This window comes from Anthonomus grandis, chromosome 14 (genome assembly GCF_022605725.1).
Source record: "Anthonomus grandis grandis chromosome 14, icAntGran1.3, whole genome shotgun sequence".
Taxonomy (NCBI): Eukaryota; Metazoa; Arthropoda; class Insecta; order Coleoptera; family Curculionidae; genus Anthonomus; species Anthonomus grandis.
In genome coordinates this window covers 20,072,480-20,086,262 of record NC_065559.1, presented here as the reverse complement: position 1 = coordinate 20,086,262, position 13,783 = coordinate 20,072,480, and the positions used below count along the sequence as shown (strand labels likewise).

Below are 13,783 nucleotides of genomic sequence, written 5' to 3'. Positions count from 1 at the left end.
AAGAACCCAGTTAAATGCAGGTTAGAAGGGTGCAAAAGTCGGTCCAGAATGCGTTGCCTAAAATGTAATGTTTTTCTTTGTTTAACCAAAGATAAAACCCGTTTTATTTCATTCTATACAATGTAATAAATTTTATTTCACAATTGTGCTTTTGTCTAAAGGCTTCCTAGACACACAATTCTGTACTCCCTTAACCCTTTAGAATATTTTTTAAAATAATTTTCCGTACCTTTTGACCCAACTTTATCGGCGTAAAATAAATATAAACCCCAAACTCAATTTTTTTTTATCTCTGTACTGTAAGGGATACAAAAATATACTAGACTAGAACACATCGCACACTCATTGTGGGATAGAGTGTAGTCCAAACTCTATTAAAACCTCATCTCTATCTATCTCTTTTCATCCTACACCTATACTAACATTAAAAAAAAATCCTCCCTAATCAAACCATACTTTCGGCACCAAGATGCCAACAATACTGAGAAAAAAAACATTAGCTTATATTCTCCCCGCATTAACCAAAAAATGCCGCTAGAGCAATTGGCTATGATGCAAAATTTGGGTGAGAACATAGTAGATTTATTCACCTCATCTGAATTATCTTTAAAGCGAATGGAACTGCGGGTTTGGGCTAGTATTATTATATACTGTTAAATAATTCGTAAGAGAGCAATAAACCCTTGCACGTAGTCTGCGATTACATGTGATTTCTCACCTATCGTTGACAATTCCCATTGTCAAATGGCAACATACTGTCATTCATTTATCATTTCTTTTTTTTTTAAGTAATATTTATATAAATTAAATGTTAACATATATTTAAAATCATGGGTGAGGACCAAAAAAAGAAATCGGAAAAATGCCTAAGAAAATCAAATTTACTAGTATATCAGCAACCGTCTGGACAAAGAACAGATAGAAGATTTGACGATTGCAAGAATAAAATTAAAATTCGTAACTAATTTAAGTATAGCAATTTAGTAAATATTTATTATTGGTTCCTTTGTAGCTATTTGCACTCCCAAACCGAAAACTATACGAGTATGTACTGGCGCAGAATTGAGAAAAATGTGTCCACCGCCTGTGTGTCCTTGCGAACCGACAAAAAAGAAGGTGCGCAGTTTTGGATTGATAAGGTTTTTGGGTAAGTTGGTCATCAAGCTAATTTTAAACAATTCGCTGCTCTCTTTAAATTTAATAAACTGTAATCACAATAGTTAATTATGAGTATTTGAGTTATATACCTAGTACCCCTAAAAACGAACCAGTTCTATAGTCAATTAGTGCCAAACCAATTTTAAGGAATTTGTATTAATAGAAAATACTTTATTTCTTGTATGGAATTTAAGAAAAAAGGGACAAATATAAGGAGCATTTTTTAACATCAAATTAAAATAAAAACTGCCTATAAAAAGGAGCGCAATAGCGTCTATGCATTAGACCTTCTTTTGCAACGTTCCTCAATATATTAAAATTTCTTAAGAATATATTTAAAAAAATACCGGGGAATTTCAAGTATTTACTTTATTATGGAAGACAGCGAGCGATAAGATGACCGATGATTTTATTTTTGACATTCAACTGAATTTTAAAAACAGAGAATTTTCATCAATTTTCGTTGTTGAGATATTTATATACATCTTATTGTTCTAATGATCTAATAGTTTTTTGTAGTACCTGAGTTTTTTTTGTTTGTTAATAGTTTGCCTTTAATACGGCTAGCTTAAGAACATTTTTTAAAATTGATTTGCATTTATTAGTTTTTGCTAAGTTCTTTTATAAGCGCTTTTTTTACTTTTTTATCATTGTTTGTTATGGGCTAATACCCTTATTATAAAAATTGCTAAGTTTCTCAAGGCTCTTGAGATGTTCTGTATGTGATCATACTTTCAATTCGCTAGCTGTAACGGATTATCGAGACTTTTTCGTAATCGGTCTATGCTTAAAGGCTTTTCTTTGATGCTTGAAGGCTTTTTAAAATTTATTGCTTATAAGACGATGATTTTCACAACCGAGAAGGTTTTACAGAATTCTTCATACAATTTTTCTGTTCATGTACTTTTTACGACAAAGCCAGAAGAAAAGAAATAGTATTATGGACAGGAGTAAAAAATCAATTTGTGTAATTAGCTTTAAACTTCGGTTTTGGAGAAATAATACAGCATTTATACTGAGGAAGCATAACTTACCTGTGTCAAATAATCTAAATCAAAGTTAATGGAATTAGAAAAAAAAATAGGTTTACATAAGTCAGGAACCAGAAACAAATAGGAATATTACTTATTTTTTAATGAGGCTTATTTTAGAAGAAAGTTGAATCTATAATTTTGTCTTTTCTTTTTTAATCTATTGCCTTATAAATATATCCTTTCAAGTGGAAATATATACTAATATCCATTATTCCAGTGTCTAAAAAATTTTTTTGTGCTGCTGTTTCTTTACCGTATAAATACTCCGTAATCTATACAAAGTATAACCTTCTTAAAGTCTTCTAAAAGCTGTTAATCAAGTCTGTAATTTAATTCTTAGAAGTCGGTACAACGGCCACTTCTCTTTAAATGTTATAAATTTGTAAACAAACAGTATATATAAAAAAGTTAGAATAACTTACTTCATCAAAAAAACATTAGACAAAGTAGTAAGGTAACATTTATCGTTTTCTTAATTTCTTGAATAGAAAAAAATTGAAATTCACCACTTTTTAACGAGTCTGCTTCTAAATCCTCGAAAACACTTATAATTATATTTGACTGAACAGAGCCCACGCCTTGCATACATAAACAATAGGTTTCGTGTGAACGACCTTAACTAGAGTACTTGAGACTCTGTTGAGCCCTCCGCCTTTGCACCTTGTGATGCACATCAAAGCAATGAGAACCGCGCATAGGCTACGTATCCTTGGTGAACTATCGGCTGGTGAGAAGTGAGAAATCTGGTCACAGGCCATATCCTCTTCCTCTTTACAGAAATCCTTTTCCTCTAATGGGCAGTGACTATATGGCACCTAAGACAGTGGTATAGTACTTTTTTTTTCTTTTTATGGTAAACACAAGCACAAGAGGAAAGTCCTATCTCACTCTTGGAGTGGTGCTTGCGCGAAGATATTTGTGGGCATTTATCTTGACTCGCTGTAGGTTGTATGCGTCGGGAAATATGTGAGGTGGAAGCCCGTTCCACAAAGACGATGTTCTCCAGATGAATGAGTCCCGATACAGCGACGTCCTTGGGGTAGGCAGGTGGACTCGATGTTGATGAGCCGCAACTGCTAGACGCGTCCTTCATGCCGGAACAGCCCTAGGTGGAATCAGACCTGCCAGCTCAGAGGAGCACTTACCGTGATAATAACGGTAGAATAAACAGAGATTAGCCACCTTTCTCCTGTGCTTCAGACTATCCAGACTCCTTGTCAGTTCTGGTTTGTCGATAAGGCGAATAGCTCTCTTCTGTATAGAATCCAGCAGGTTTAAACTATGCTTGGATGCAGAGCTCCAGACATGCGAGCAATACTCGAGAGAAGGGCGTATTTGAGCCTTATAAAGAGTCAGCAGCTGTTCTGGTGTATACAGTTTTTTCGTTTTGAAAAGCACTCCGAGTTTTTTGGAAGCCGCCCTGGTGACCTCGGCAACGTGGTCATGCCAGGACACACTGTTGGTGACCTCAACTCCTAGAAGATGTAAAGATGATTTCATTGGTAATGTTTTCCCTGCCATAACCAGCTCCGGGCCACCAAGGTTAGTCTTTATCGTAAATACTGCAGCCTGCGTTTTTTAGCGTTAAAATTGACCAGATTGTTACCGCTCCACTCCAAGATTGCTCTAATATCGTTGTTGGTTGAAGCTACTTGTTGCTGCCTAAGATTCTGAGAACTTGCGGCTGTCGTTGGTTTGGCGGACTTAAATGTGGAAATAAGTGTGCTATCGTCCGCAAAGCTGTAGATTGGATTGACAGTGGTTCCTAGCAAATCGTTGATATATATCAAAAAAAGGGTGGTGGATGGAATGCATACTTGAGAAACTCCAGCGTTTATGTTAAATTTGTCGGAAAGGTATCCATCGACGACTACTTGGATTGTTCGTTGTTCAAGAAAACTTTTGATCCCAGTCAATAATGAGTTTTGTATGCCGATTGAGGAGAGCTTGGTTAGTAGTCCCTCATGCCACACTCTGTCAAATGCCTTGGAAATGTCAAGAGCGACTGAGCGAGGCTCGCCGTGCTTCTCCATGGCCTCTGTCCACAAGTGTGTGACGTAAGCCAGAAAATCGCCGGTGGATCTAAGCTTTCGGAAGCCGTATTGATGATCGCTGATTAGTCCAGATGATTTCAGATATCTAAACAGTTGTTGATTGACTGCTTTCTCCAAAATCTTCGATATTACTGGAACTAGTGCAATCGGGCGGTAATTGGAGGGCATCGTCTTCTTACCCTTTTTGGGTACAGCTTGCACTCGAGCAGTTTTTTAGCTTGTTGGAAATTAGCCCTGCTTATACGATGCCGTGAACAGTCTATATAAGGGAGGAGTCAATTCGTCTGCACAACGTTTTAGTATTAGGGCTGGAATTCCATCGGGTCCAGAAGCTTTGTTGGTGTCTACGCTTTTAAGAATTTTATTTATAATTCGTTGGGGAAATGAAATTTCTCCCATCGATGAATACACCCTTGGCAAATATGGCGGTGTTTTGCCTTGCGAGTGCAGAGTAGAATTGGACGCGAAGACTTTACCCAGTAAGTTGGCTTTTTCCCTTGCTGTTACCGCGATAGAACCATCATCTGCTGTTAGGGGTGGCAAGGCCGACTTAGAAAATCCTTGACTAACGGCTTTCGATACCGACCAGAAAGATCTTGTTCCATTTGGGCAGTTTAGCAGTTTGTTTTTGATCCTGTTGTTGTGACTCTCTTTGCATTCATCAATAATTCGCTTGCAGCTATTTCTGGAGGCTAAAAAGTTCCTCCGATTTCGAGAGAAGGATGTTGACGCCATTTGCGGTATGCTGCGTTTTTAGTGTTTACTGCCTTTTTGCAATTCAGGTTAAACCATTGCTTATTGTTTGATCCGCATTTAGTAGAAAAAGGGATATAAGCTTCCATTCCTGCCAAGATCGTCTCTGTAATTTGGTTTGCACATTCTGAGATGTTATGTTACTAAGGGTTTTATGACCCATATCGCAGGAAGAGAGTAGTGGCAGGCCTCCAAGGGGCCTTTAATGTTACTCAGGGACCACTAGTTAGAAGAAGGAAATAAACGCCAAAGCATAGCGAAACTACTTTTTATCAGAAGTTGAACTCTTAAAGCATGGCGCATCCATCAGCTCTTAAGTAGGGAATAAACACCATATAAATAATAAAGATATTGAAGCGGGAAATATGCGACAGTTTTAAGAAGGAAATAAATCCTAAAATTATTTTTTTCTTCAAGTTGTTCGAAGACGATCCAAAAAAGAAAATCCCAAAAGGCGTGAGAACACTTTAAGTTATTTTGTCCAAATAAACTCAATGAGAGTTGAGGTTTGCAGGCAAGCTTTTCCGATCTTGTATGCTATAAAAAGCAAATCAATTTTTCGATTGACATCTCTCATTGCCGAAGAAAAGTTACCGGTAGATCACCGTGGTATTCATTTAAATCGTGGCAATATTTTACCTAACGATGTACTTCTTGCGATCGATCAACACATTCGATTACTTCCCTTAAAAGAGTCACACTACAGCACCAGAATCATTCAATATTTGGATGCCAGTTTTAATGTGAAAATCATCCATGAACTCTTTTGCAAAAAGTATCCGGAACATGCGAATACAGTTAAGTACGATTTTTTTTAGAAAATACTATAATGATAACCATGGCTACACATTTGGAAGACCACATATTGATGGTTGTGAAGAACTTGAAGCTAAAATAAAAATTCCAACGTTGAATGAAAACGTCAAGCGTATAGCAGATGTAGAAAAAATGGTGTATCTGAGACGAGCTAAAAAGTTTTACATGAAACAGCAAGAAGTGTTGACATTATGTCAAGAAAAAGAAAATGTCGGAGCTATTGTTTTTGACTACATGCAAAACCTTCCGCTTCCAAAAATACCAGTGCAGGAAATGTTCTATCTCAGGAAACTATGGTTTTACGTGTTTTGTGTCCACGATTTAAAAACAAACAGTGCAGACTTTTACACATACCATGAAGGAGTAGCGAAGAGAGGGCCTAATGAAGTTTGCAGCCTACTTTGGAAGACAATCCAGCATAAGGATCCCGTTATTAAGGAACTTCACGTGTTCAGTGACGCTTGCGGCGGTCAGAACAGGAATGATACCCTTATCGAAATTTCGGAACAGCAAAAAGACTTATTAGAAGAAAAGATAGGATTTACGTACCAGAGGAGTATAATATAATCATTATCTCTACTGCTAAAACAGGAGAATTTTCAGTAACAGAACTCACCTCAGAAGATATATTCGACTTTAAAAATATCTGGCGAAATTATTACAAAAAAAATAGTAAGTCGATGGAAAAAAGTTCTGCATTTATAATTTCCAAATATAAATATTTAGACTATTGTTCTTCCCATAAAAGCTATGTAACAGCTTCAGAACAAATAGATGGCATGCTGAAACATAGGTTTCTTCTTCAAAAAATAGGGCGACCCCTGCATTACCAGAGCATACACTGTAAAAATACCAATTAACCAGAAAAACGAAGACATTCAGAAAATCATTCAGTATATTCAAGAAGACAAAAAACAATTTTATGAGGATATCCTTACATGGCCAACTACTACTGCCTCAGATGATACCATTGCGGAAGAAGGATAGTTTAACAATTTGTTGACTCAAGGCTCAAGAATTTAATTTAATTATTTTTTATAAGTTATCTTAAATAAAAACAAGTTTTTTTTTATACATTTTTGTGTCTTTTTTTTTATACATTCCTTAAAAAAAAATAAGTTTTAAGAAAGAAATTCATCCAAAACTTTCTTATCATTATTTATAGATAACAAGAATCAATGAATGGTTTCTTATAATCCTAATAAACCTAAATAAACTATACTTTATAGTAGATCTCATTATTACATAAGTAAAAAATAATAGAGAAGAAATAGAAATAGTGTTTAGCGATTTTCCAAAAATCTATTTTTTGGATTCATTTCCTTCTTCTAACTGGTGGTTCAATTAATAACAGAGCTTGTATAGGGAGCTGTAGTGGCGCCCCACATACCAGAAGGACATACTCGCTGGAGACATGCTATAGTTTTCCAGGCTAAGGTCTTTGCTATATAGAAATGAGGACAAAAATCCTGAATTATACTGTCGTATCAATCTGTTTAGATAGCAGGAAAGCAATCAGGGCTATTATGGCCAAAAAGAAGAGCTCCAAGGTCGCACTAGAATGCATAAAGATTCTGGAGGAATTGTTAAAGATGGGCTACAGGGTTTAGCTTATCTGGATTTCTAACTACTAAGACTAGACAGAAACCGTGAAAGCGATCTTTCTCACCAGACTGAAATGCACGGTAGGACTCGAACTTACAATTAGTAAAGCTATTACATCGATGAAGAGTTTGCTGGATAAGGGGACCATCTAGAAATGAACAAAAGCACCTGCCACAATCAACAACTACTTCACTCAAAAGTCGTGAAGTCTTACTAGTGACAAGTCTTTTAACCGAACACTGGCACTAGATGCCATCTCCACACCATAAGTTATTGCGGATAATCCAGAATGCCGATGGTTTTGGGAACTGCAGTCTACGTGATTGGATAGTTCCCAGCACTCACGCCCGCTAGCTCAAATAGCTAGATAACACCTTTAGTATATCCAGCAACATCAAATCCTTAGACCAGAGTGTCTCATTGATTTTTCCAGACCTATTGGCCTCTGGTAACCCTCGATGGGGCACGACAGATCCATTAGGAGACCTATGAGCATACCAGCCTCTTAGGCTGCCGACCGTCTTACAATTAATACAATTCGTTTATTTAGTATATTTAACAAAAAGGAAATATAATATTATTTTACAGATTTCATAGTGGTATTTCTATATGAAATGCTTATAAATGACAAAAGTTAATCTACTTTAATATTCGTTATAGGGTTTGGACTTAAATCTGCAATTGCAGCAGCGATGGTATATATAACATACGATATGGGTATATGGGGCACCACCGAGGATACTCAGCAATTGTATAGTAATGCTTGCACGATGTTTGGAAGCCCTAGGCCAAAGAAAAATACCAAATGGGATCCTCCTTCATGTGAGGCTGAAAGCGAATTTTTTCCTGTAAGTAAATTATAAAGGTAATACCTTAATAATATCCCATAATATGTTATGTAGAATAACATATTAGGAGAATTAGGACAATGAAAGAAATTTTTTTTATACAAATCTTTTTTTTTAACCCATACATTAATAGAGTAATGGCTTTTTTGGCTTGATATAGCGGTCATTTTATCAAAAAATACTACAATAACTTTTAAAAACATATATAACGCATATGCTTTAATGCAAATGATTTTACGCAATTATGATAAAATTATAACTGTTTTAAATAATTACTTTTATGTTTAAGTTTCCAATCAGTTTGGATGGTAATCATAGTAAAATAATATTTCGCATAATCTGACATCAGAAGTGGGATTACCTGAACCTGCAGTAAAATCATTAAGGACTAATTCTACATCGACATGCTGAGCTATCGACAAATCAAGTTGAGTTTTACTTTAGTAAATAGCCGAATTTCTTTATTTCGTTCTTGTTGTTTGCTTAATTTAATTAATTTTGTTAAAGAGAATGACCTGAGAGAGGATGCTACAATTTTTAAAAATAAATTATTTACGCCCTATTATTACTAATCATATCAATCAGTTGCATGCTTGCTATTTTATGATATTCATATTATCTATCCAATTTTATATAACTGTCCAATGATATTAAGCAAACTACATTTGTATCACCAGATCGCTACGATAAATTTTGAACGGTACTATTTGATATAAAAACGTACCGTCAGAATATCAATAAGCTATTAATTTAAAAAAATATATGAGAGAATGATGACAATTTAATTGTTATTGTCTATATTGAAACCTTCAACCTCGATATCTGAAGAAATTCAATGTTTGGAAATTGTCATTAACGCATTAAGTAACGTTTTTCTCTTGAGTTTGAGTTAATTTTTAATAAGTAAATTTAAATATTTGGGCTATGCATATTATAAATATTCAAGAGGGAAACCTGGGTCACAAAAAAAAACAGATACAGATAATTTCTTGAGAGCTTTGATTTTGATATTCAGGAGAAGAATTTCGTATTAATATTAAGTACGCATTTATTTTTTCGAAATCATATTTCAAAAAAAACGCATGGCCATTCTGTGAGTTCTCTAAAAAAAGCTCAAATATCAAAGTTGAATAAAGATTTGATGAAAGTCGAATAATCCCGGGATACTGGAATTATTAGATAACTAAGTCCTTTTATCTAAGTCCTATGACGTAAAAAGTAATGCATTAGTCCAATGGTTAAGGCCTGTTATTGTTCCACGTTCTTTGGTTTGGTTTATAATTAACCATGTTCAACTTGACTTAAACGATTTTGTTTGGGACGTGACGTTCTGTGACGAATGAACTACTGCCTTTATAATTATCTGTTAATAAATCAGACGGTCCAGCTAAAGGCCAGCTAGATACTTATTTTAAGTAGCTTACAGATTGCTATAACATAATATAAAAACAGTAAAGAATATACAATTATTAGAGATATTATCGAAAATAAGTTGAGGCTAAAAGGTACGCTATCATGTGCAAACAAGAATAGGGTTTTTATGGGAAGATCTCCTAGACGAAAGAAGTTAGCCTTATATACAGGGTCTGCAAAAAGTTGGGAAATCTCGAAAGTTGAGATGTTACAGACCAAAATATGTGAATTGATCTAAGCATAGTCAAGAAGTTGATAGTTTGCGAGATACAGGATGTCAAAATTTCAATTGTATTTTCTATTTTTCCTTATTGCTTAAAAAGCATTACAGATTTTGGCATAAAAGTTAATATAGGAAGGGTTTCTAGTCTGAGAAACAAGGTTCTATCACTTTTTATGGTCACACTTCTAGAGGGTGCCACTTACAGCACTATTGCGGTAAACAACTTCTCATTACTTTTTTGTGCACCCTATATCAAAATAAACATGCATAACATAATAATTAATTTGTTTTGGATAATGATAGTGATAGTAGTGTTGCTTTGCTTTCTAACAATAGCAAATGAGGATGGCAACAAAACTTCTAGCACCATCTTGCCTGGTTTACTGTCAAGCTCTTCGATGGTTACTCTCCTACTATTCTCTCCACTATACTCTCCTACTATACTCTCTTACTATTCCTGGTTTACTCTCAAGATCTTCGTCTGCATCAATGTGAAGATTATGCATCTTAATCGGCCCTAAAATCTAAATCATTTTTACTACTAAAAATAAGGCTATAATCATTTCTCACCAGTTTTTCGTAACCGCTGATCGATATGTTGTAAAGTCTTGTAAATTAGGCAAGTGTTTAGTGAATCTGTCAGCGTACAATCTTCGTTCTTTTAAAGCATTACATCTTGCCAATCCGTAAATTAAATGCATATCACATCAACAAACGTTTACTCCTTGATATTATTATTATTTTAAATTATGACAAATAGCAACACTATTCAGATATTACCAAAGCAGGTTGATTATAATGCTATAAAAGCCTTTATGATCATGGTACACATAATCCATTGAAAATTAAAAAAAATAATATCTCCAAAACTATTAATTTTAGATACGAGGGCGGGTCAATAAGTCCTTGACTTTTTGAATTTCCCGCCCTTTAATGGAAAATCTGCAACTCTGCTCCTGTCAACAGAGAACTGTCAGTTGACGCCTGTCAAAATTTGAACAAGCTGCGTCATTTAGTTTGTGTTTGACAGCTGTTGATAGCAGACTACCACTCGTTTTGAGAAGAAAATGGAAAAAAGTGAATTTCGTGTGCTCATTAAGCATTATTTTTTACGGAAAAGAATCATCACTCAAACCATGGCTAAGCTTGATAAATATTATGAGGACTCTGCACCATCCATTTCCATGGTAAAGAAGCGGTTTACTGAATTTCGATGTGGTCGTACAAGCACGGAAGATGCCGAACGTTCTGGACGCCCAGTCCAGGTCTCTACATCCAAAACAATCGAAAAAATTTACGATATGGTTTTAGCCGATCGGAGATTGAAAGTGAGAGAGATTGTGGAAGCCATAAGCATCTCACGTGGTTCAGTAGTTTCAATTTTAAATGATCATTTGGGTATGAGAAAGCTTTCCGCAAGATGGGTGTCGCGTTTGCTCACAATCAATCACAAACGCAACCGTGTGACAATTTCCCAGGAGTGTTTGGCGTTATTCAACCGTAATATGGACGAATTTTTGCGTCGTTTCGTCACCGTGGACGAAACGTGGATCCACCACAACACGCCGGAGACCAAACAGCAGTCAAAACAGTGGATTTCTCGGGGTGAATCGGCGCCCAAGACGGCAAAGGTGGGTTTGTCAGCCAATAAAGTCATGGCGACCGTTTTTTGGGATGCACGCGGTATAATCCACATTGACTATCCTCAATAGGGGAAAACAATCAATGGAGAATATTATACCAACTTATTGGATAGATTCAATGAGGAACTGAAAGAAAAAATACCATATTTGGCCAAAAAAAAAAGTTCTTTTCCACCAGGACAATGCAAGGGTCCACACATGTGCAGTTTCCATGGCAAAAATCCATGAATTAGGTTAGGCGCCCAGTGACTATTTCCTATTCCCAAACTTAAAGAAATGGCTCGGCGGAAAGAGATTTGATTCACGACGAAATCATCTCTCAAACAAATGCCTATTTTGATGACCTCGACAAATCATATTTTTCCAAAGGGATAAAAAAATTGGAGAAACGTTGGACTAAGTGTATAGAACTCAAAGGAGACAATGTTGAAAAATTAAATAACTTTTTATATAAAAACCTGTCTTTTATCCAAAAAGTCACGGATTTATTGACCCGCCCTCGTAGTTCTAACAAGTGGATATTTTCTGTTAGGCACCCTGTATATAACATTAACAAATTATTAGTTTCTTGAAAGTAATAATAAGATTCAAAAACTTGGAAAACGTATTAAGGGTCATTGTTTAAAGCAATATGTTTAATAATATTAAGTTTAGCTAGAAAGGCTTCCTTTAAAAGCGGAACGTTAAAAAATTGTACAAAAGGGAATTAAACGAGGAGAATTTATAAGAATATGGGGAATTTGAAAAATATATTGGATAACATTGCTTGTCGGTAGTAATAGGCTTGCAGTAAATTTTAAATTCAAGTGTATTGGAATTTTTAATATTAAGAACATCACAATAACGCAACTTTTTATTTCGTCGATAGTAAAGAAATTTTTTTAGTACAGGGAATTTATAAATATAAGAAAATCCTCTAATTCTTTCTTTTTCAATTTTTTTAATTCTCTAATAGAGTATTGGAAACAGACAGAGGCACTGATTTAAATGCACAGCACTGATAAAACATAGCAATATAGAAACTTAAACAAGATAAATAATTTAATTAAATATATTTATTTTAGTTTAAAACTCATATCGACTCGACTGAAATTGAGTTAATTATTTAAATATAAAACTTCCTAGCATTTAATAGTCTGCGAAAGCGAATAGTGTTTTGGAAACTACTAATATACGTGTTATATTTTAATCCAATACGATGGGAAAAAATAGTAGTGACTTTAGGTTTGACCTTGGGATTAATTTTGAAGATCATTTACATGCCGAGTAGATCTTTGTCCCAATTGAGAAAGCATGAAAAATGTAATGTTCAAAATAGTATTTAATTTTTATTGTGACATGTGAAATAGGGATTCCGTTTTAGTAAATTACCTTGAGAATAAACGCCAAAGTCAAATTTAAGGCCTCTGTTATTTTTGTTTGTAATTTACGTAGAGATCAATTTTTCTTATTTGTCTCCTAATAAAAAAAATCATTATCTGAATCTTTTAAAAGGAGAAAAGGACAAATATTTGGTCATACTAGAGAGGCATCCCTCTTTACACTAACAACTTATTACATTTACAAGGATCGGATTTCGCTACTATAAACAAAGACGCTACTACTAGTTTTTTTTCCTAAAGTACTCGTAAAACAAACCCTTAATACGTCCAGTTCTAGAATTTTTTAATACAAATGAAAATGATCTCCTATGAGTTTTGAAACTCCTGTCCGCCTTCACGAATTCAATGACCAGAATCTCCAAAGTCGATATACCAATAAGTCTATTAGACAAGTTGTGCATTTATTCACCTTGTTTTATTTTGTCAGTTTTCTCACTGATTTGGCTGCCTTGGTTTCCAGTTTGTATCCTCTGTCCTCTTTTGAGATGTTAATAAACCATTTGGAGGACAGGATTGTCAAGCGTAAGCTCAGTGATTTCTGAAGAGTATATAGAAAGGACGTGGATAATATGCTCGGGGTGTGGAATGCCAATGAATAAGAACTGATGGATTTCCTAATTTTTGTAATCCACTGCACTTAAAAATGTTCTTTCTTACGATTGAAGATAAGAAAGAAGGAAAGTTACCTATTCATTATGTTTTTATTGGTATAATCCATATATATAAAAAAAGTCGTTTTAGTTAAACTATTTATAACTTAAGAACAGCTAAACCAATTTGACCGAAAATTGGTGGAGAGGTAGCTTTGAACCAGAAAACAGACATAGGATACTTTTTGTGCCATTCGACTGCAT

At 34.8% G+C, this 13,783-nt stretch overlaps 1 protein-coding gene across 1 annotated transcript in view; it reads left to right on the top strand.

The window, feature by feature from the left end:
• The first annotated feature begins 736 nt into the window (after positions 1-736).
• The window catches only part of LOC126744679 (uncharacterized), a 28,225-nt gene continuing 15,178 nt past the window's right edge, over positions 737-13,783 (top strand). The window contains exons 1-3 of the mRNA XM_050452191.1: positions 737-957; positions 1,013-1,147; positions 8,081-8,268. Coding sequence (XP_050308148.1) covers positions 831-957; positions 1,013-1,147; positions 8,081-8,268 — 450 coding nt within the window. The 5' untranslated portion in view covers positions 737-830. The remainder of the gene's footprint in view (positions 958-1,012; positions 1,148-8,080; positions 8,269-13,783) is intronic.